Source organism: Pezoporus flaviventris, unplaced genomic scaffold (assembly GCF_033815535.1).
Source record: "Pezoporus flaviventris isolate CSIRO_AGI_PZ_B2104156 unplaced genomic scaffold, CSIRO_AGI_Pfla_v1 ptg000064l, whole genome shotgun sequence".
Taxonomy (NCBI): Eukaryota; Metazoa; Chordata; class Aves; order Psittaciformes; family Psittacidae; genus Pezoporus; species Pezoporus flaviventris.
Window position 1 is genome coordinate 2930959 of NW_026892612.1, and position 25161 is coordinate 2956119.

The 25161-nt window shown below is 38.5% G+C and overlaps 1 protein-coding gene across 1 annotated transcript in view; it reads left to right on the plus strand.

The window, feature by feature from the left end:
• The window catches only part of PCSK5 (proprotein convertase subtilisin/kexin type 5), a 259399-nt gene extending 234455 nt beyond the window's left edge, over nucleotides 1-24944 (plus strand). The window contains exons 28-37 of the mRNA XM_061470825.1: nucleotides 10503-10586; nucleotides 11103-11298; nucleotides 13478-13695; nucleotides 14675-14911; nucleotides 15482-15712; nucleotides 17599-17776; nucleotides 18951-19168; nucleotides 21150-21265; nucleotides 22843-23029; nucleotides 23610-24944. Coding sequence (XP_061326809.1) covers nucleotides 10503-10586; nucleotides 11103-11298; nucleotides 13478-13695; nucleotides 14675-14911; nucleotides 15482-15712; nucleotides 17599-17776; nucleotides 18951-19168; nucleotides 21150-21265; nucleotides 22843-23029; nucleotides 23610-24013 — 2069 coding nt within the window. The 3' untranslated portion in view covers nucleotides 24014-24944. The remainder of the gene's footprint in view (nucleotides 1-10502; nucleotides 10587-11102; nucleotides 11299-13477; nucleotides 13696-14674; nucleotides 14912-15481; nucleotides 15713-17598; nucleotides 17777-18950; nucleotides 19169-21149; nucleotides 21266-22842; nucleotides 23030-23609) is intronic.
• Nucleotides 24945-25161: the final 217 nt, after the last annotated feature.

Genomic DNA, 25161 nt, shown 5'->3' on the forward strand with positions numbered 1-25161 from the left:
CAAATGGCACTTTTTAATTATGTGTACATCATACTCTCCAACAAAGGGTAACATTTTCTCTAGAGTTTCAATAGCTGTTTTGCTTATCACTGTAAACAAAGAGAAAAGTCAATGTCATACAATCCTTTCACTCTCTTTATAATTGTAAAGCATCAGCTGGAATAACACCTTCGGTTTTGGGCACAGTGTTAAAAGAAAGAAGTGGGATGATTAGAGAGGAAACAGCCAGGATTACCAGAAATCTAAGGAGAAAATTATTTACAATGAAAAGTTGTGATGAACGAGGGGTTTAGAACTAAATGAGAAAGCTGAGAAAAACAGTTACGAAGAAGAAAGGAAAAGATTGAGTATCTGTTAAGTGCAGCAAGTAGGACTTAAAATGCAGAAAAGGAGGTTTAGATTTGGCATTGGAAAAAAGGGGACTTTCAAATGGAATAATGGCATCTTTGAGGAGTTTTGGGGATTTCCATCACTAAGGGTCTTTAAGAACACATGAAAAGCATCTGACGAGGATGTTTACTGAATAGAGCAATAGAATACATTACTTAAGGTGCCTTCCGGCTTTATTTTTCTACCAAATACAAATTTTCCTCTGATTCCTGTGTCTTTATTTGACTCAAACACATCAAAGAATGACTATCCTTAGATCCATATAACCTGGCATTAAGAATTAAAATATACTAACAAATATTTTCAGAAAAAATATTGACCATTTCTATTCATTGCCTACCTATGGAGAAATGTTGTACCAAAAGGAATGACATTTCTTCACTTCAGAAAAAGATCAGAGATCTAAAAACGAGAAATATTAATAGAAAGTTGGTCTCCTCCATGCACTTCCTTGTGTTTCATTCATGAGTTAGTACATTTTCAATTTGAGACTATCTACATCAGTGCCATGGAAGAGCACATTTGTAATTTGGTCTATCTACTGGTTATGTATTTCTCACACTGTCAAATGAGGTGACTTGTTGTCAGTTTTTTCTTTTGAGCAGGCAGCTGATGCAGTTCTGTGTATAGTGTTGCTGAAAAACTCTTTCATTCCATCTTGCATACTGTTTTGCTTTTCTTCCAGTAGTTAAACCACATCTTATTTATGGGTATCTCTCTCAGAGCTGTACTGACTTGAACATTAATGGCTGCTCCAAAGTTACAGGATTTCTGCTTCAGTTAGTGGCAGGTGCCCAAGGAACCCAGCTCGTGGCTCTTCATCTCTTGGATACGCTTCCTGGGATTCCTGCAGTGTGGCTCCAGATGTGCCATGTAACTGCTGAGAAACAGATGTTGAACTGTGCAACAGAAAAGGCTTCCGCCTTTTCTCACTAGGGTAGGCTTCCAAATAGTACTAACCTTCAAGTCAAAATGTTAATGAAGTTGTCATTTTGTCATTGTCTTTACTGACAGTCAATAACTAAATTTATCAACAGTTTGTGAAGTTTTATGCTCAGATACTGATGGATTATCTAGTTTTCATAACAGTCATTTTGATCTGCTAATGAAAATCTAAATGGCTGAATTTTTAGGCTAGAATATCACTCTTTCACTTCTTTCTTTTGATGGTGTATCGAAGGGGCAGTTATCAGCTAAGTCCAGATTTACAACTGATTTTTTTTTTTAATTCTCATTCCATGCTGAAGATTCTTAACAAAAAATACAGGATTAACATTTAACTCTAGTATTACATCACACCCAAAGGCCAGTTCCTAGTTAGAGACTGCAATGCATTTCACACCCTGATACTGTTTGGAATACATAATTCTAAACAGAAAAAAAACCAAACAACAAAACAAAACAAAAACCAGAAAACAAAAGAAAACAGTTTCACTATCTGTTACAATTATTTTCTTCATTGTCAAAAGCTTTATGAAAACCAATAAAATTCAGGAGAGGCAGCCACCGCCTTTTACCACTTTATTCAACAATGCAGTACAAGAATAGGCAAAATGAAAACCTACCTGTGCTCCTTGAAACTTATTGTCAGTGACAATTCTGGCTGGCATACCTGTACAGAAAGACTCCGTGGGCCTTGAGAAATTATCCCTTGGAGAGGGATGTTTTATAAGAGCAAGTAGTGATAGGACAAGGGGCAATGGCTTTAAACTGAAAGAGGGGAGATTTAGATTAGACATTAGGAAGCAATTCTTTGCTGTGAGGGTGGTGAGACACTGCACAGGTTGCCCAGAGAAGCTGTGGCTGCCCCACCCCTGGCAGTGTTCAAGGCCAAGCTGGAAGGGACTTTGAGCAACCTGGTCTGGTGGAAGGTGTCTCTGCCCATGGCAGGGTGGGTTGGAACTGGATGATCTTTATTGTCCATTCTAACCCAAAACATTCTATGGTTCTATGAGATTGCACCAACCTCATCCTCAGCACATGCCTTGCTCCAGACAATGCAAGAAGACAACGCAACTAGGAAGACAGCCAAAATTTCCAAATCCAGTAGTTTATGTCAGCTTTTACCACATTAGTCTTCTATTTACTGTTTTTCTTTAGAAATTTTACTAACAGAGACTTGACATATTAGACCTTGAACTATATTTACAAATAATGAAGCCATTTCTCTTCCAGCCACATGGATTCAGTGGGTTCCACTGTGGTTTTAATGACTGTCTTGATGTACCACATGGGATAAAGTGAGTTTTAGGAAAAAGACTGTTGTTTTATTCGGGTCTGAGGCTCACATAAATTAAAGGGCAGCACATCAGAGTCTCTCACTGTGAAAACAAAATAGAATCTGATTTTCTTTGCAGTTTGATAGTATAGTCCATCTAGGTGAAGATTAAAACCTCTGTGAATGCAGAATACACTTTTTTTCCGTATTTAAGCTTTCAGTTCTGTTTCTTATGCAAGGATAAATGATAGGTCAGTCTTTTGAATTTTTAGGAGCACATACTCCAACGTTCTATACACACTCCAGAACATTCTATCTAAAACCAACTTTCTAACATCATATTTACTTTGGGGGTATACTTTGCTGGGCAAACAGTTCAACTTATATCAGGAATTATTAATAAGTCATATTCAGGTCTGAAATAATGCAACAGACCACGTCTGTTATCCAGGCTTTTAGAAAGACAAGGCAAGCCAAGAAAGGAGAAAAAAAAAAAAAAAAAAAAAAGAAAGAAAAAAAAAAGAGGAGGTCGAGCTCTGTGTTTCTAGCATGAAACATCTGTATTTTATCTCATGTACCAGATGATGAAATTGGTTTGGAAGCCAGGAGACACACTAGTGTAAGCTTGATTCACCAAGTGAATACACACACCCTTTCTAATGGATTAGACATTTTGCAAGTTATGGTCAGGTCTTCATTTTGCATGTTCACTTAAATACCACACCCTAAAAACTTGCTCATTCCTCGGTTACACAGTTTAACCTACCATATTCTTCTGAAAAGTGCAGAAGTTAAAAAATGGGTATGGAATGGGGTCTGTTTCTGAAGCAAACTCAAAATGGAATATGTGCTTCTTCACATGCAGATAATATATGCTGCTGTAAATTTTGCAGCTAAATAGCAGCTGGTTCTGTTTAGTATTACATTCGCCCCAATAAAAGAACAATCTCCCATAAGCAGTCATTGATCAACCGCATCCATCCTGTGTATTTTCCTTTTCCTAAGTATAAAGAAAAACAATAAACATGTACTGAATGAGAGAAAAAAAAGTAATTCAGGCTTTAAACAAAAAAGATTGTTTAAAAGAAACTTAATGCAGCTATGCAGGTATACCTATAAAGGTCTCAGAATATGGAATGGAAAAAAAAGAAACGAGTGGGGTGGGCAGAAGAGAGCAGACAAATCAGCAGCAGGAGAGAACAGGTCATAATCTTCCAAATGTGAAAATGTTATGGCATTTAGAGCGCAGAATTAGAGCATCATGGAAAGAGTTAGGGGACCTTTATAAGTATCATTCATATATGAAATTTCAGGTTGCTAGCGGCAAGCAAAAATGATTCATTATCCCATATGTTTTTAAGCATGTTAATTTCAAATTCTCACGAGTTGTTTGTAAAGTAGTACAAGATAACTAGATTGGAAATTAATGTTTATTGGGGATTGTGATTTACTTCTCAGCATTCCTATAGTTTCCTTAAACTTACGGTTCACATAAGCCTTCAAAATGGGATAGGTCTAGTATTTTATTACATATGTATATTGGGTTTGTTACATTTTACTCTATGTAATCATAATTACATCATGGAGATACATATCCTGGTTTTGTAGCTTTTATCATGACTATCAGTATTGAAAGGCCAGTGCCACATGTAGAATAAAATGTAACAAACTAAGCAGCATCTCAACTGGATCACATTCAAATCACATCTCATTACATGGTGTAAAACCTAGACAGGTCACCTTCTGAAAGGAATACGCTTGCAGTTACAAACAGCCATGGCACTTAATTTCCTTCTGTATTTCTTACTGCAGCAATTTTGCCATGGTCCTACAACAAAATATACTGTAAAAATACTCTCCTTTGATTCCGAGAAAACTCCAGGAACAAACTTGCCAGCAGAGTTTGGTCGTTTACTTTTCCCAACAAGCTTAATTAACATTACAGACATAGCAATCATCCTGGCCTTCTACTTATCAGTTAGTTTAACTGCTCTCATCCTGGACATCTGCTAGTCCGGATACTCCCTAGTAGATGCTTACACCAGCTTAATGGGTTTATTAACACCCCAAACATAGCAATCATCCTGTCCTTTTACTTATCAGTTAGTTTATCTGTGCCCACCCTGGACATCTGCTAGTCCCAGATACTCCCCATCCCCTGGTCCTGCCCTTCTATTCTGCTTTTCTCACACCTTTTGTACTGAGGTCCTGAGGGCCTGAAACTATATCAACTACCTTCAAGCACCGCAGTTATTTTCCATTACAAAGCCATCAAACTTAACATTACCTAGAACTGATTACATTTTGTACTTTTGTGCCTCCTTGTCTCACCTTGTAGAAGTGAATGTCTAGAAGCTAAGGGTACACAGAGATCTACCTTGATAGGAGCTTAAAAATACAACTTTTTAAATCCCCCTTTTATTCATAGAAGAACATGAATAAGTAAGACTTAAAATGAAGAAAACAAACCATCTTTAAAGTGTCTGAACCCTTACTGATCGCACTACCTAGCATAACAATCCATTGTGCAGGGAGTGGTTAGAGAGAACAAGATGGGCAGCACAAAGAGGAGGAGTATATACTAGTAACAATTATTATAATGCAGTTGTGGGTTTAAATGAAATTAAGAAAGGACCATAAGGTACTTCAAATGCTATCATATTTAAAGGCATTTCTTTTTAGTTATGGCTATATCTCTGCTTATATGAGCTCAGGTTTTGTAAAGGGTTTTATGTTGGGGTTTTTTAATACATTTAACGTTTTTTTCAGAATAAGTTGTGAGCATGTAAAGAGGTCCACAGTTCTTTCAACATGGACCCATGTTTTTCACCCTGAATATTTTTGACGATTCACTTAATTTTTCTCTAAAATCAGACTGAAAAAAATCTAAGAGTTTAAAGTAAGATCACTTAAGCAAAAAAGAAAGTAAATAAGGGGATATTTTGTTAAATTGAATTAAATTTTACTCTTCCTTAATTCATGTTGGGATCAACAGTTAAAGACTTACTGCTCTAGGTTTCGAGAAACTCTCCCATTGCCTCATTCAAGTTGCACAAGCCCAAAAAAGAAAATAGAAAAAAAGCACATTTTTCAGTCTTTCCTCGCCCTTCCAGTTTGATAATCCCTGGATAGATTGAATAGGCAAGAGGCCTATGGTAGCGTCAGAATTGCAGTAAACCTTAGCTCAAGAAACAGCGTGATTCAGTTTCTCAGTTTCTAGAAAGGAATAAGAGAGATTTAGTTGGGTGTATGACAAAGTTGTTACTCATTCTGACGTGATGCAAGAATAATTGTGACTCTGAGTCGTATTCTGGCTTGAACACAGTTTAAATAGAAGGCATTTTTATACAAAAAAAAATGGAAAAAGGAAATAAAGAATATAATCATAAGGATAAAAGCAGCTTAATGGTCTGAAAAGGTCATATGTTTTGGCCTTTAGCAAAAGAAGAGCAGAACAGCATAATAATAGAATACAGTGGGTTTTTTTGGAGTCAGTGTCCCACTTTTCAAATATGAGTGGCTTACAACTCCAGATCATAGACTTATGACTTCTACATTTAGGAGTTTCAATTGCAACCATAAAAGTTACAGACTGAAATTTTAAAGGAAAGCTTGTTGGATCCTCAAGTACAGAATGGCATCCTTTTGGTAAAAGCAAAATACAACCCAACAATTTAAACCAGAGAGTTCCAAGCTTTCAGTTTATAATTAGCCCAAAGACAAAGGTAATACAATTTGCATGAGCATTTTTCAGCTTTGTAAGGCTACCTTTTGAAAGATCTCCTTGCATTACTGCAAGTAGTATACACTGGTTTCTGTAAAAAAAAACCTCTTGCATCACATTTGCCCATTTGGGAACTTTTTGCTATGAAAGAAAATTACATTTTGAAACTTCACATTATTCTAAACATGTGTTGGAGTGGGGTTTTTAGTAACCTAGAGCCTATTTCCAGTCAGTAACAGCTTTATCACAGAAAAAAATCTTGGTTTAAATGTCCAGAATTTAAAAATAATAACAATAATTGTGAGATTTGTCAGTAATAAAGTTTTGGCATTTAAGCACTTGCATTTGATTAGAAAGCTAAAAGTCGTCTCCAACTGTCAAAAGCCCAACTGCTTGTATACATTCCCCTCTGGTGGTGACCAGCAAATATTACAGAAAATAACAAATGCCAAAGGGGCAAGGATTAAATGGAAATAAAAAAGTACTTCACCGAAAAAAGGATCTTTATTTTTAATTATAGGGCTTGAAATGTTTTTTTAATCAATGAGCTCGTTTAAAAATTATTCAGCAGAAGTTAAGAGCTCTGCTTAACCTTAAATTCCTTCTACTTATTTTTTATATTATACCAACTCTCTTGCCAGGATCAAGGTCCTTTTCCTCTGACAAGACATACTTCAGTAATATTTCTGGCTTGTTTCTTCACACACATAACTGGTATTAAACTACAGCGCTTAAAACTACTCTGTAGGGATTTTAAAAAAAAAAAAAAATGTAAGCCAGGGTAAGATACCTGGATGCAAAGCTGCTGAAAAAGGAAGTGAAAATTTGTATTATTTACTGCATATTTAGAAAAAAAAAACAGTGATATTTTCAGTGGGAAAATCAGAACTCTGCCTTGACAAACTGTGAAGGTTTATCAAAGCACCTGATGGAGTAACAGAGGATGTGCAATTGCAGGCAGACATCAGGAACAGATGGTCTTTCTTTCAGTCAAGGTGCTACAAGCAAAGTGAAAAAAAAAAAAAAAAATCAACAACCAAAAACCACACGACTGTGCAACATACCATTACTTATTCAATGTTCTTTTTCACAGATTGCCAAATTATTAGTATCTAAAAGCAAAAGGCCAGAGTGGATCTTCTCTCAAGAGCAGAAAAAGAGAAAAGATCTGCACATTTAAGGATAGGAGAAAAAAAAACTATTAACACCAAGCATCCAGCTTTTCCAGGGTATTCCTTATATTCTTACAGATGACATCAACCAGAAGACTGTGTTAAGGATTTTCAACAGTGAAGTGTCTGGAAATAAAACATGAAGCAGAGGATTAGGCTCTCAAAAAAAATCTTGTGACCATTGCTCATTCTAGTGACTGTTACAAGAGTAAGCAATGGTCACCAGCAAGTTACTTTGAGGATTATTTGGATAAGCAAACTGAAAATGCTTGTGTGCTATTCGGTTAAGTAGAGCTAGAGGCCTGAGACTCATACTGCCCTCTACACTCAGAGGCACTTAAACAGACTAGAATCCTCTTGGAACAGCATGTCGTAACCTGACATAAAGAATACAGGTCTTCTGCAGGGAAAAAAAGAGATAGATCCTTTCTGTTAGCAAGAGACAGAAAGGATCTAAATTCACAGGACCTGCTGTTGCAGAAAGCCTTACAAGATACCCACACCCACACAGAAGGGCTAAGAAAAGCAGAAGTAAATGGTCATTCTCCTAAAGAAGGGTGAAACTTACATACAAATAAAAAGAGTATCCTAAAACTACTTGTAACTGTAGCTTTTCATTCCCTAAACTACCCAACTGTTTATCTCCATGCAAATACATAATTTATACACAGATAGTGCAAAGTACAGAGCCTAATCAGGATTTGTCAAAAAATCTGCTTTCACCCTAAGCATTCAGTGAATCTGACAACTGCCTTCCCAGCACCAGGAGCCTCATTGAAAAGTGCTCCAGCACTGAGGCCCCAGTTATACTGATGATACCAGAAGGTAGGACATTTCATTGCTGCTTTAGGGAGCACTGAATTCACTTTACACACTGAGATCTTCTTGTTTCTCTCCAGTCTTTCATAAACAGCTAACCATGTGCTATTCTGCCACCACTGCAACTTCAGATTACTTATTAGTAAATACCACCCCCTCTATGTCTGCAGGTCCCAATGTTTATATAACATTTCCACCTTTTCTTCTTCCCACAAGCCGGCGACTCTGTACCTTCAGCCTTTCCAAAGAGCTTTTCCAGAAGTTTTCATTTTTGCATGATACCTGATAGTATACATCTTAGGTTCAGGTATGCTCACTATGAAGTCACAAAGGTGACACATCCTTCCTGTGTACTCAAACCCAGGATTTTTATGCCAGCTGTTTAGCAGAGTTTGAGGCTGCACAACTCAAAATTCAGTTTCAGGCATTTTCTACCTCCAGAAGGCCTCTGTACCTTTGGAGTTGAAAATTGTCTTCAGGTGGTACTTACTGAAATACCGTCATCCCACCTGCCTTGGTCCTTGCCTCACCATGGTCACCAACACTTCTGGCTACTAAAGCCAGATACTATGGCCCCTGTTCAGGGAGGACAGAGGTGCTGTAGCCAGAATGGTGGTGACAATGAAAACTCTCCTAATCTCCTACTATATCTGCTTTTTATTGCATCAGTTACTAACGAGAGCTGCAACACTACAGGCTTCCACTACCCTGTGCAAGTAGCATTCACAAGTCGTCCTGGCAAAGAATGACAACTTACATCTTTGCTGAGTGCCCTACTATTAAACATCCAAGTTTTGATCCGCTGTGTTGAACCCTCCTGCATTGTTCTTGTTCTAGCCAGGAACAGCATACTGAAAGATTTTTTTAGCACATAAAGTTTTTAAGATGTTCTCAGCTGCTGGTAGAACCAGACATGGATGTGTCATATTGTTATGAACCATCTCCCAGCCACATTCTTTCAGAGATAGCTATGGCTCAACTCATTTAACAGTACAGCTATAATTAATATTTATTATTATTCCTCCTTCTGCACCTGTGCCATGTTATACACATGCCCACTTTTCTATTAAGTGCTTCTTTGCTTAATAAAATACCCACCATTTCCCTTTGTGGGAGAGGGCTCTATATAAGTCTCCTGTTCTCCTGCCTCCTCTTTTTACTCAAAGCATTTGATTTCATGACTTTCATTCAAAATGTCAACATTCTAAAGTATCTTGCCACAACAGGTAGAACTATAAAGTGCAGCGATATGCTTATGCATGTGGCTAATGGATACTGTCAGCTGGTCCATCTGCTTACAGAAATCATACATATTTAATTGGCAGGAAGAGCTGGATGTGCTAATGGAAGCGCAGAGCTCAATCTACAAACAACTTCTGATTTACTATTTATTTTTTATTTTCTGTTCAGTGGCCCACATTTCCATTTCCGTCAGACATGCATCTACCTACTATTGTAACTACTTGGATCAAAATATAGAGCTGTACGCTGAGACCTATCATATTGTACAACATACTTTCTCCATACTACATATAATCCTTGTGTCTCCTTGTCATTTTAGAGCTGAGTAATATATTTAATGAAGTCTATGCAAAGCATAACCAAAGTCTTAGTTTTCCACAGGTATAAGACTCCATTTGACACACATCAGACTCTTCTTTTTGAAGGGAAATATCAGGAAATGGCTTTGGGGACAAGTGCTTAACAGATCTGCTTTCCAAACACTCATTCCTTTCCTTCCTACTCAACATTTTCTCCCTTAGTTACAGGATAATGGTGTTCTCCAACCAGCTTATAGAAATTCCCCATGAAAATACCTCAGCAGACCAAGTTGTCCAAATTTACATACTTTTTAGTTTGTAATCTATTAGGATTACAGATCTGGATTTGGTTTGTGAGCACTACATTATTAAGATGCATTATTGATCTCATTTGAGATGAACAGTCCAGAAGAGTGCCTTAGTGGATCTCAGGATAACGTTTATGTTTTCCTTCATTACAACTCTTGAATACAATCATCAACTTCTTCAACTTAGTGTATTCAAAAAATTCACAGAGGCACATTTTCAAAACAACTTAGAAAAAGCCATGGGAAATGGGCCTCCAAAAGAGAAGGGAAATGAATAAAACCATCCCATAAGACAGTAAAAAAATTACATATTACTCCTTTTCATTGCAGATGCAAAAAAAATATTGCAGTCCTGTGGCCCTTCATGCAGGACTTGTGAGAAATCTGCTGACATCTGTACTTCATGTCCAGAAGGTAAGAGACTTCAACTTCTTTGGGTAAGTTTTGCAAAAGGCTAAAATATTCCGTATCTTACACACTTCCACGTAATATCTTCATCAATGGTCACTAGAAAGTTCTTTGACAATTTAAAGCACAGGCAGGTAGTCAGACAATTACCAGCTGAAGTCAGGCATTAGCTAGGCAACAGGCACATGCCTTTAGCAATATAGGTAAAAAAATTATTCAGTGGATGCTGCTCCTTTTCTTTATTTTCAATCAAAAGTTGTAGACATCATGCAGGAATTACTGAATAGTGATTTATTCAGGAAGATGTACTAGAGAATCCTGATGATTCCTTCTAACCTTAAATTTCAGTGAAGACTGAGCAAACTATTTTGGGAAACGGCTTAAAGAATGTTTTAGTCACCTTTTTAGGCATCAAAAAGTTACATTTCAAGGAAGTTGAAGGCTTTCTTTATAGCTATCCAAGGCAGGAATCTTTTAAATTTAAATTGGTGTCTTTTCCCACCTGGATTGCTCTTTTGCCAGGAAAATTTCTTACCCATGACACCTGTGTTTCTCTGTGCCCTCAAAAAACTTTTGGCAATGTTCTAAGTGGAAAGTGCGAAATGTGCATGGATGGCTGTGAAATGTGCTCCGACCACTGGCACTGTCAGAAGTGTCAGGCTGAAGAGGACCAACCACTTTTCCTCCATGAAGGCAGATGTTTGCAGGAATGCCCTGAGTAAGTAACTCCCCTTTGAAGACTGCTCCTTATTTTCTCACTGTGCTCTTTCTTTTTAAAGCTCAGATCCATAATAAACCTTTCAAGGGAGACCTTACTATAACCCCAGCTACCAGAAACTATCTCAAAGTAAAAGTCATTTTCATCTGACCCGAATAAACAGCATTTTCTCTTGCTTAGAGAAAAAAGTGGAAAAAACAGAAGCAAAAGCAGACATGAAATCCTGTGGCTTCCCATTGACTTCAGTAGGACCATGCTACCTAAGGGTGGTTCCTTATGCTGACTGAAAAAGTCATTCTACTAACTTATTTGTTCCTCAAAGCAGTACAGAGCAGGGATGTGGAACCAGAACAAATGTATCACACTCCTGATATGGAAATACAGTGCTTAGTGATGTGTTTCTCTCTTTGTTTATATTCTTTATTTTTTCCTATAATAAGTGTAACTCAGAAAAGAAAGGCTCCCATTTGACTATGGTGGATATTAGATCAGGTTCTCCTGTTTCTGTGTTTTTTTTTCACCAGCATTTGTCATGCCTATATAGACATATAAAATTTGTACTATGCAGCATTAATATCTTGGTTAACCTTTTTCTGTAGAGAAATGTGCATCTCCTGCTTTTCTTATGATCCAGGACAAATTCTCTGGCAGTACTTTTCGTCAAACTTTGTCAAATAAGACAGGAAGGACCAGTGGAACAGACTTTCATCATCAAATGTCAGAGTAAATGCAAAGTAATTGCACTAAAGTCAAGTCTAGAAAGAACTTTCAGTATCAGAATTTGTGGCATACGAACAAAGATAATGCTTTGATATTAATATATTTGCTCTCAGTACTCATTCACCAGTCATCCCACAAAATGTACATATTACAAAATTAAGCCTTTTCTCAGTTATCCCCCACAAGGTCAGTATTACAAAATTAAACCTCTTCATCTATCACTATTCTTTTCAGTTGTCATTATCCCCCTTTTCACAAATTCCAGACTATAAATAATGGCTTCCCAGACATCATTCATCAAAGTCCACCAGAGTTAAACTCTGGTTTTCAGGCACTGAGGCAAAGCTCATGAGGCATAGCTACTCTCCAGTGGAGCATAGTATTACATAAGATTTTCTTTTCTGGGTTATTTTTTAGGTTGGGACATGTTGTATGGGATAGAAAAGGTTGACTTGCTGCACTGGTGATTTCTGACAGGATTTTGAAAGCTAGGCAGGTACTCAAGACTGGAACAAGAGAAGAAGATAGGCCTGTGAGAAACAGATGCAGAATCATGACAAAGGTTATCATGAAAAAAAAAAAATATTATAATAAGTGGCAGGCACAGCTCTTCCTGTCTTTTCACTAATATTGATCTTAATGCATCTCCTCAGCCTTTCTTTAGAAAGGTCATACCCAAGAAGGAAAGGAGAAGCACCCATCTACAGGGAAGAATGAATATGTTTCTGGAACATGTGAAGTACATGTTGTGGGACTACTTTCAGTGTCAACTTCTTTCTTAGTTTCCATCAATGGCTGCATACATATAAATAAGTAATCATCTCAAAATGTGTATTTGTTTGTCCTTTAATCTTCTCAAATTTGGTTTTGAGAATGTAGGGAGACTGGATTGCAACCAGCCCCTCCTTTATCCCTCTCGTCCTGAAATATAAGCACAAATTTTTGGTATATTTACAACTAATAGTTCCAACTGTGGCTGTCTATGGTTGCTTTCAAACCACAGATACCACAGCACAGTAAAATGTGCTCCCTCTTCACTGTCTCTAGCTTCTGTCATTAAACACAGGTACCACTTGCACAACCTGATTTTGTTGGGTGGGTTTTTTTTAAATCTCAGCTCACCTTATTCTTCCCAACCTTCACACTTCCAGGGTTTTCTCTTTCTCCCCTCTAGGGCCACTGAGGTTATACTTCCCTCTCTTTCCCTGAGACCACTTTTTAGAGGCAGCTGTACAAGACTAGAGATGTCATCTTTCTTTTCCCAGACATTATAGATATTTCTATCTTATGTAAGGGGAGAATCAAGAAATGAGCAAGAAAGAAAGTTCAACTAGAGAGTGGGTACAAGGACAAAGGAAGGCCAGGCACCCTTCATAGTACTAACTGTGCACATTTTCTGCACTGGACTGTTTGATAACTACAGATTGACCAGCACTTTGTCTTTGTTTTCATTCAATAGGGGATATTTTAATGATTCTGAGACTTGCAAGGAATGCAGTGGATCCTGTAAGACATGCATGGGAACTGCAACTAAATGCCTGTCCTGTAAAAGTCCCTTGCTTCTGGAGCAGTGGAAATGTAAACCTACCTGTTCAGAAAAGCATTTTGCCTCTGAAGGAACCTGCAAACACTGCCCTGAAATGTGTCTGGAGTGCATTTACAATGAAATATGCAAAGGTATTATGAAGAACTGTTCCCATTTTGGCTAAAATCCATCTGGATCTGTGTAGAGACAGACTGACAAGCACAGATCTGAAAAAGACCTGTAATGAGCAAAAATAAGACACAGGTTAAGCAATCAGTGTTTAATGAAGAGACTCAACTGTTTACGATGAGTCTAAACTGTTAATCTGTAAAGATTTCATACTGCTTTGCCTGTGCCTGTTGCCCTACAGAGATTCCCATCGATTTGATTCTATTTCTCATCTGGTGTACCCATGCCTAAACATTTGCATACACATTTACACCAATGTGAAATACAGAATGTTTCTTTCCTAGTTTGGTTGAACTTTACCTCCATTTACCGTTTTTGCAAATGACAACTCATGGTAGAAAATTAAATCTCGGTAATGAAACATATCAGGAAAGACCTGAATATCCTGGTGAGTCTAAATTTCTAGGATAGTTAATATTGAGCAAGCTATTCCGGAAACATAAACATGGATGAAACAGGGTGTGTGGGGGGGAGAAGTTATAAGCAAAACTACCAAACCAAGTACTCATATAAAATTAGCAGCTGAATCCCAGCTCTATGCAAAGACAAACATTCAGGTCCATATGTTCCAGCCACATGTATATTTTATTAATATATCAAACAGAACTTCAGTTGTAGACATCCCTGATTTTGCAGGAAGCCCATAATACCTCAGTACCTATATTCAGTGGCAGCACAGGTTGGTTAATATCAGCAGTGCTGAACAGGTGACTTCCCTTCTCAGTCTCTTGATGTAACACAGAAGATGCTGTGTGACAGTAGGGCCATTAATGGGCAGTTTGGAGAGGGAGGAGTCAAAAAAAAGAAAGCACTGTCATCTTACCCCCTGTTATGACAGGCACTGCAAGATTTATGGTTTCCTAGGACTTCTTCACTCCCTTGCTTGCAGAGGTCAGATTTTGCTCGCCCATTTGCTTACCTATTGTTTGCTGTCCCCTATAGAGTGCATGGATGACTTTTTCCTGCATGAGGGGAAGTGTGTGCAGGACTGCCCTTCTCATTTCTATGCTGAAGATAAGCACTGCTTTCCCTGCCATGCAGACTGCAAGGACTGTGATGGGCCGGACTCAGATGACTGCACTGAGTGTGCCATCAGCTACTTTGTCCTCTACAGCGGGACGTGTTTTGAAGAGTGTCCTGAAGGGACATACTATGATGAAGCCACTAAAGACTGTCAAGGTTGGCAGCTATTGTTTTCCCCTGAACAGTACTGACATACAAATGGGTGTGGTTAAAGACCATCTCAAAAGGGCCGGCACATACCACCTAATTTCACTATCAATGTCCTGGAAGCAGAGGAGATGGCTAATGCAGAAAAATAACAAGGCATATCTTTGATTAGCAAAAAATGGAGAAGCTGAGAGGGAGGTAGCAGAGCTCATTGTTTGCAATATTATGGGTAACCGCTCTGGTGGGTTACTATGGGTAATTATGGTGGGTTATTATGGGTAATTCTGGTGGGTTATTATGGGTAACCACTGACTTTTTGCTACATATTGCTGAGGACAGAATGTTGAAAACCACTGCTCAGCAAAAGCAGTGCCAGTGCAAAAGACAACCCAAGGAACTGCCTGCATAAGATTGAAAACAGTAAAATGGGCTTTTTTGCAGACTATGCAGAAGCAGAGCTATCACTCTGTTCCCCTCAGCCTCATCCTGAGACGATGGCTGCTCCTTGCAGTATTAAGCTGAAATAATAATCTGAAATGCAATAAGAAATGATGACATTCCTACTGTTTGTCATTTCAGCGTGCAACTGGACATGCCAGACCTGCTCTTCTTCTACTGCCTGCCTTACCTGCAGAAATGGCCTAATGCTGAATCATGATGGGCGCTGTGTGCCATTTGGATACTGCTCTAGCACTGAGTACTATGTTGAGAAAACTCAGACCTGCAAGCCCTGTCATAAGAAATGCTTCCGCTGCTCTGGACCCACTAAACACCAGTGTCTTAGCTGTGCCAATAACCACTATCTTCTTAGTAAGTGTCTTGTTTCTGCCTCTAGATTTTATTCTACACTGAATGCATGAAATAGGCAAACTTCTGTCACATTTATGAAACATGTAGGGCTGCTTTCGCTGACCTGACAGGTAGAGATGATTACTTGTGCAACGTTACCTTGAAGCAACAAATGCCAAGGCTGAACAAAACTTGTAAGTTTCATGTACTACTGTTCCTGTTATTTCCTACAAGGAACTTAAAAGATGAGTGGGATATCGTTAGATTTTTGTCTGGTTTTGGTTTCTTTGGTTGTTTTGTTGTTTTTTTTAATGTACACACAAAGAGCTCATATCTTCATGTTGGCTTGTTTAATCCCTTCAGAGATATGATGAGCAAAGCAATAGTTAAGCAGAGCTGTTAAAAAATGGTTCATGAATCACTAGGTCACTGTCTAGCGGATGAGTGAGGTGCAAAACTTCTGAATTTGGAGCAAAAGACTGTATTGTCTCAGAAACAAATTAGTAAAAAGTAAAAAATCTCAGAACTTAAGCTTTATTTCTTCACATATACTTTACAAAAAATCCTTGGGAGAAAAAAACAATTAAAATGCTATTTCCTGCAGGGAAAAAAAAAAAAAAGCTGAAAAGTTTGAATTAAAACTGAACCTAAGTTTTTGAGTCTGATTCTGATGAAGAATTTTAGAATACATACTTAAAATTCTTTTTAGAATTCTTTTTAGAATTCTTTTTAGAATTTTAGAATACATACTTTAAATGCTTTTACATACTTAAAATTCTAAGGTCTTGCATTAGACCTGTGTTTCTTACCAACACACTCAGATTCTTTGCACCATTACAATTGGTAAAATTGATGGAAGTATGTAAATAAACATCCTGGACTGGAAAAAGGATTGCAAAAAAAAACCAAAACAAACCAGAAATAAGGAGAAGTGTCTTCCTTTGCCCAGTTGCAACCCAAGCAGCAAAACTATAAAGACAAGCTAGATAAGGATACAAGCTACTAATGGATAACCATTGCTCTCTTAACTTGATGCACTTGCAGTTAGTTGCATCAGTCCTACCTTCTCATTCAAGATTCGTAGAATCATGGTATCAAATAATAGTTTGGATTGGATGCGACCTTAAAGATTATCTCGTGCCACCTGCCCTGCCACAAACATGGACACCTTCCACTCAACCAGATTGCTCAAAGCCCTATCTAATCTGCCTTTGAACAATTCCAGCGATGGGGCAGCCATGGCTTCTCTGGGCAACCTGTTCTAGTGTCTCACCACCTTCACAGCAAAGAATTTTTTCCTAACATCTAATCTAAATCTACCCTCTCCCAGTTTAAAGGTATTACCCCTTGTCCTATCTCTACATGCCCTTCCTCTTTTAATGACCCTCTGAAATCTCAGTGAAAATATGGGATGTACCTGGTACATTTGGCAGTATTACAGGCACTTATTACATACAGTCTGCTTTAGCAGCAGCTGAAGATAGGGGTAAAGACAAATGAACAGGTGCCATTAAATCTCAAATTTACCATCATATTTGTGATATGCACAGAATACAATGAGGCTGATGTTTAGAGTGAAAATTAAGGAAAATAGCAATGCAGGTAGAAAGTTTCCTAGTTACTATTTCTTCTTCCATATATTCTGAAAGAAATCACAGCTGCCATTCATTATTATGTATTACGCATTTCCCAAAGATAAAATATTACCTGAAATGCACATAAAATGCAGAAATGAGGACTGATGAACTGGTAAGACTTAGAAGAAACAAAAAATAATTACTATACACCAGCATTCTCTTCTTCTGGTACATGCTGTAGCAGCACCTCCTGTCAGAATGATTGTTTGAGATGTCTTACAGCAACAAGTACTGAATATGACGTGTTGTTCTGCATTGTTGTCTGTGCAGATACAACCTGTGTTGAAACATGCCCAGATGGGTATTATGTTGAGAGTGACAAGGGACAGTGTTCTCCATGCCACAGCACCTGTGTCACTTGCACTGGAAAACACAGCTCACAGTGCCTTTCCTGCAAACCGGGCTGGTACAGACAAGGAAAAGGATGTGTAAACCAGTGTCCAGCAGGGTAAGGTCCAAGAACTTTAGCTAAGAGATACACCACAGAAAGAGCTGGCAGAAATAAGATCACTCTGCACTGTTTTATTTGAGAGTGAGACAGAAGTGAATTCTATATTCAGGTGAGAAATTCTTATGTCGTAGCAGTACACAGGTGGTGGAAAACCTTCCCTCACTATAGGAAACTGTAAAGTTGGGACCCAAACTGGGACTAGTTTTATGTGGTGTGGCCTTTCTTACACTCCAAGGATGCTCTTCAGTTATGTTTGTATGGGACAGTGTAAAACAGAATAAACATAGGAAGCCATCTGTTAGCTTTAGTATAGGAAGCAGCGTAACTTCCTTCAAGCACCCCTGCAGCCTTCACTTAGCCTGAAGTTCAGATGAGGTTACTTCTGGTTTGCAATGAGTAAATGTTTATAATGGTATAAAATAAACCAACCATTAAAACACCTTTCAACTGAGGACTCGTAATTCTAGTCAGAAACTTCATTAATATGAGTCCATATAATTTCAAAACCTGAATTCACTGCGCTCTTGTGAATATGTCTCCAAAATTCAAATTTGGGAACTGATTTCTGGTTCAGGTCCATTTCATTTTGCAATATAGTAAAGATCACACTGCCTGTTAAATTGAGTTATCATCCCATTAAATTTGGAAGTCTGTTATGACCGCATCTCAAAAAAAAACACTGTACAGCAATTCCTTTTTTCCATCAACTCAACTGAACTGAACACTGCTCTTCTGATAATATCCTTTGGGTAAGCCTGCTTGCGCACTGAAAGGAACTATGAAATTTCTGAATTTTCATCTAACAGCAGGTCAAGGAGCAGTGAGGAATTCCCTGCTTACCCAACATCTCCAGAGTATCTCTCAGGGCCAAAACAGAGTTGAGGTTTTATGAGCCCTACCTATTGAGTCTGAATTAACCCTGGATTTTAGAAGACCTTACTTTATACACCCTTATCTACAAATCTTGCTTTATAGCTGAATTCCAATGGCCAAAGGGAATTAAATAAAATTAATTCTATTTTGACTGAGATTGCAAATGTTTACTGCAATCACATTAATATCACTTTTCTACATTGATGTAGTCATAGTAAAAGCTAAGAATGAAGGATGTTTTGGTTTTGCTGTCACTGCTGGGCTTTGTGCAAAGCCATGACTATCTGATCTGTTTCAGGTATTTTGCACAAAACTCCACTGGATCGTGTCAGAGATGCCACAAAGGTTGTAAGGAGTGCATGGGGCCTCAACCCACAGACTGCCTTTTCTGTGACACATATTTCTACCTGTTGCGCTCCAAGAATGAATGCATTAGCTCTTGTCCTGAGTACTACTATGAAAACAAGGACAACAATGTCTGTGAAAGATGTCACCCTTCCTGCCAAACTTGTGAAGGTAAAAGCTTTGACCAAAATAAGGGTTATCAAAACACCTGCCAAGCATTATCAAAACACCTAACATCTTTGGTTTTTTACACTCTGCTCCAAGATTTGGAAACACCTCACTAAGACACATGCCATATACAGCGCTAAAAACCTGTCTGTGACCAAAGTAGCTACAGTGAGTGATGCAGACCTCTCCTGTGGCTGCGGGCTCACCCTGGCCCTGGGTTATTTGCTGCACCGGCTGCTCCATGCTGCCACCTTACTTTCAGAGTATTGATTGATCAAGATCAAAGCAGGTGTATGAATTCCTGCCAAGCTCCCCACAGGGCCTTCTCCAGCCATGGAGCGCAAGTGTAAAGGCAGCCACTCATGGGGAGGACTGGGAACAAGTCCCGGTGCCAAGTCGGTGAAGGGAAACAGATAACAGTAATGAATTTTCCATCAGGCAGTCCTCTCACAAAGATCCTCATCAACTTCAAAAAAAGTGGCTCTGTTGGATACAGAGCTGGACCTTGTTCCTCACACAAACACTGCATAATGATTGAATTATATCTCACTCTTCGAGCTGTCCTACTATGTGTTACTCTGTGAAAGTCAAGGAATGTAAATCCAACCACACATCTTTACAGCCTGCAAAGGGAAGAGTGATGTCTGCTGGTTTTAATGTGGCTAAGTATTTTTCAAAGTTAACTTTGAGAGACCATCTGTTTTGTTTTGTGGCACACTTACGCATTCATTTATTTCTTTTTCCTAATTCATCCAATTCTGAAGAAGCTTCATTAATCCTCTTGGATCCATTTGACATCCTTTTCTATCTGAACAGCATTAGATGAAAACTAACAGTACCACTCTGCAGCTTAGACCACACCTTACTGTAACATACAAAATTTGTTTTGGATAGTGGATATTTTGGGGAGCATACATAGCTAATTGCAACATAACAATATTTAAAATTGTGGAAATAACTCTTAAATGAAACCATATTCAAGAACTACTAAAATTTAATTGTATAATAGCATTATAGCAAGTAACAGAAACATTTTAGCTTGGATTTGGGATAAAAGGATAGCCATTTTAGTTTACAGACAACTTCCACTGGTATTTACTTCATTTGGGATAAATATTACAGGACAGACTTTGTGTTGTGATTACAGAGGCACTAAAATGAAGCACAAACCAGTCCTCCTAAAATTCATCTGTACTGTTGATGGGTGAGCAGACATGTTGTGGTGTCTGGTTTCTCAAGAACAGGAAGGCAAACCCCGTAATGCTTAGAAAAATCACATAGTAAATTCACTGGGTTATAGAAGGCAGCTAATTTCAGATGTTTAAGTGCTGCTAACTTGAGCTACTTACATTTCCATTTTCTTCCTTGCAGATGGTGGCAGAAAATGCCCAGTTGCAGGGAAATGGACAGGTGCATCTTAACACATAGGACAAAGCCTTCACTTCAATGTTTCACAGAAATACTGCATGCAGCATCTGTCTTCAAAAAGAGTCTCCAAAACACAAAAGTGCATATGATGGTCTGGTTGCACCTAGTGAAGGATTTTGCTCCCTTGCAACTAAAAAACTTATTTTGCTGTCGAAACACAAACATATCTTAATCATTATGGTTTGGAAAGAGTTAACTATCAGGCCTAATAAATGTTGATTTTGTGAAGGAGAGCATGTGGCCAAGGTTCTCCACAATTTTACTTCAGTGCATTGACCTAATTGATTCCCCTGAAAGTGTCAGAGCTTCCATGTACAACTGATTCCCAAATCAGCTCCTCATGAATACCAAAACACGTAAGAAATACATTTGCACATAAAACTTCAAGACTAGGCCAAACGTTTTTTTAATACCAACCTTGTCATGCTGAACTCCTCACTGCTGATTCCTGTTGTTGGCAAATACCCTTTTCTTTGCTGGAAATGGTCAGAATAATTTTAAAAGGAAGTTAGATGACAATTTTTCCTGTTGTAAAGTTGTTTATTTACCTTTCTAGGGAAGGGAGCATTTAGCTGCACATCTTGCGTATGGAGCCACAGTTTATCAGGTGGACTGTGTAACTCAGACTGTTTTGTAGGTGAATACAAAGTCCAGGAGGCACCAGAACAAGAGGTACCTGTTTGTAGACATTTTCTCCTGTCACTCGTATGCTGAACTTTAACTTCTGAGCACAACACAAACAACACAGAATGCTCTTATCTGAGTTTTCAAGGCTGGTTATCTTTAAATGCATTTATTTCATTGTTTTCTTGGGAGAGGAAGCACTGTTTTTCTTTCTGGGGTTGTCTACTATACAGTAATCCTCTACAATTAAATATAAAGGCACAACATTGTCAGTGATAACATCAAAGCCATGGGAACAAAATCAGCTATATTAGTAATACAGCATTTTTTTTTTTTTCTTCCAGTATAACTGAGATTTCCCTGTGGATTTCTCCTGCTTTGTCTGTAAGACATCACATTGCATTCCAGATTGACAGCTCTGCTGGCAGAAACCTCTAGTTGAGGGAGAAACTAAAGTTAACAGAGCTCTATATGTAGTAGAATAGAACCACAATTAGGTTTGGGTCTGTGCCACAAGTCTGGGCACTCTAGCTTCCAGATTTCTACACCAACTACCTTCTAAACATGTTTATTCAAGAATAAAGCAGCAAGGCAAGCCAGCTGGCCTGAGATGCTGCATACCCAGGAGTCTCTGGCCTGCAATATCCCCTTAGCAGTACTGCTTCAAAACTGAGACCTTGAGAAAACAGCCTACAAGATGGGGATCACAGAGATCCACACTTCTTTGCAAGAGCTTTGACTCTGAGAAACTGGACCTCCTCATGGACCCCCTCATGACCCTCCCATCTTGCCCAGATCCTTTGTTTCAGGACAAGCAGCCTCACAGGTCTCACAGCAAGTCTGATGAAAGGTTATTGGAATTTCCAGATCCTTACAGTGTATATGGGGTCCTGGTCCCATGTCAGAAAAAGAGCAATTTTTTTCCCCAATAGGCCAGGAACTGCAAATACTGAAATACCAGAGCTCAGAGTATTCTGCAAGGTAGATGTGACAATGCTGATCTCTGGTAGTCTCTGTACACATAAGCTCCCAGGAGCCTATCTGGAATTTGAGAAGAGTATTTGAATCTAGGCTGTTTCTGTAAAACAGAACCATGATCTAATAAAAATCTGGTTCGCTAGAAAATTTCCATCCAGCTGTATCATCCAGCTGTATTTTTGCTCCTTCCCAAATAATTTCCTTAGAAAGGAAATTCATTCTCTCAGCTGCCTTTTTTTTCTCCTTAGAATAATTCAAGTTGCTTCTCTCATGCCAGTTACTTTTAATGATACTATTGAGTACACTTCTTGAAGACCACTTTACCACTATTACTGCCAAAGAACTACAGATCTGCTAGCATGGGACTAGCAAAACCAAAATACTTCCGGGCCAAAGAGCTTGCAGTCTGAATTAATTTTACCTTGCTGTCTAGCTAGGTGAGCTCTCTAAACTCCTACAAAACTTCCCCCCCTTCTCCCTACAAGGAGACCACTGAGAAACCAGGAAATATGAACCAAATTTTAATTTTCTTACTCCTCCCTGTGTTTTGTCATCGACACCCATGGTACCCAGAGATGACCACACAGACAGTGAAGGTCCAAAGCATTCAAAATGAAAGGTGCATTCCTTGTGTTCTGTGTCTGAAGGAGGACGAGCCAAAGTGTGAAAAATGTGACAGCTCGTGCACGGAGTGCAAGGGACCTGGGCCTCTCAACTGCACAGTCTGTCCAGCCAGCATGCAGCTCTACCTGGCAGAAAGCCGCTGTCTGCCCTGCTGCCACGACTTTGACCTGGCAGGAACCCCAGAGTGCTGTGACTGCAATGAAACGCAAGGTAGGACCATGCTGAACAGCAGTAACAGTGCTAAAGGGTTTTATGATCAACTAGGCTGGCATTTGAAAATAAAAGGGAAGACAGCAAAAATGCACTGCTGAGATGCAGGCACACAGTGTGTTTCTACTGGAATACGAAGGCCTTTACACAAATAACAGCAATTGCAACTGGTGCAGCAGACAGCATCTTTTCTCATCTGCAGCTTTTGTGCTAAATAGCCAGGCATTTCATAAACCAGGTGACTGGGAAGTGCTTGCTTCAACCAAGAGCCATCTGAAACAATGAATTTTACAGTCATCATGTCAAAATGTATTTGTGTGCCTGTTTTCCGGTTCTTGAATATTTCCAATCTAACACAGCAGCATAGCTATCTGAGACCTTGTTTATGTCCTTGTACCATCACAGCTACAGAACATAGTTGTGTACTGAAAGAGTGAGGTATTTAGTTGAATGTGTTTAAAAATGTAAGCTGGCCTGAACATTGTACTGGGTTTTTTGAAGACAGATACCCCCTTTCCTGCCTCTGCAATACACACTCACAAGGCTTATTTAATCTGTTTTTCTTTTACTGCTGTTGTAGATGACTGTGTATTACGGACCACTCTATCACCTGAGAGCAAAAGCAAAACTGCTTTCTTTGTTATTACCTGTATTTTGCTTCTCCTTGTCATTGGAGCCATTGTATTCATCTGGAGAAAATCACAAGCCAAAAATCAGGCTGTCAATAAAGGCAGGTACGAGAAGCTGACAAACCACTCCAAAACCTTTTCTTCCAACGTGGGCAAATACCACGAGAGTACCAGTTACCAGGAAGATCAAGTCATTGAGTACAGAGATCGAGATAATGAAGATGATGATGATGAGGATGACATTGTATACATGGGCCAGGATGGCACAGTCTATCGCAAATTTAAATATGGACTTTTGGAGGATGATGAGGAAGATGAGCTTGAATATGATGATGAAAGTTATTCATTTAGATAACTCTTTACTAATTTATTAATTCCCTTCTGCATTGCTTTTCCTACTAAATTACAGCAATTTAGAGGAGTATGTTTAGTTATGTCTTAGCATGCTGAGCTCAAGATTTTAGCTGACAATTATTCTGAGAGCAGAATAGTTTCTTGAAACATTTTTTCCTAAAGCTTTACATAAATCCTTGCTAGCCTTTTAAGTAGCGCTTCAGATGTAGACTGGTTAAGAGATTATGTTTCTGTGCATTTGGACTAAATAGAGTGTAAATCCTTTCCCAGTATGTATTTCTGTGCATTATAACAAACACAAATTCTGCTTCAAACCATACACTCACACTTACTGAGAACCTTGCCAATCATCTACTAGAAATGTGAAGATATGAACAAGATGAGTGCATTTATCTAACTGATGAATACCACTCAGATAGGGTAACAGTAGTTCACTACTTTGTGATTACTCACCAATCCATAACAGAATAAGCAAGTTTGCTGACTTTACCCAGATTTCCTTCGTTGGCATAATCTGGTACATATGTATTCCTCAAAGCCCACACATTTCTCTTTATAATCTTATAGCATACTTCCCAGTGAAATTGTGCATCTATGACATCTATGACTTCTGGGTTTACTGCAACGGGAAATACAATCTATGAACATGTTCACAAAAAAAGTCCTGATTTTCTCTTTTCAACTACTTTCTCAGTGATTTAAACACAGAACATTTATTAAAGCAGCTTTTCCGTTTCTGATGTAAATGGCTCAGGATGTTCAGACAGTGGCAAAGGGGATAGTTAGTACGTATTTGGTAACGTAACTTAAAGGAACACAGCAATGTGATTTTTTATTATTACAGAAATTTAATTTATCATGCTAAAGAAAGGGATGCTCTTTGACTTTGTGTTGTGACAGAATAAATTCTTTGCACAAAACTGCCTTGAAAATCCTTCTGTTTGTCAAGTTTGCTTACAGAGTTCTTGTGGATTTCCAGTGAGAAGCTGAGCGATTACCTTTGTCCCTGCCCATTGTCTAAATTTGTGTAAGTCAGACTGGGACAAAGTTGCATTTCTCAGGATGACTCAAAACAAACAAAATTCTTCTCAAACACGAATTTTTCAAGGTGATTTTTTAATAGATTCTTTGTTATGGTTTGGGCACACC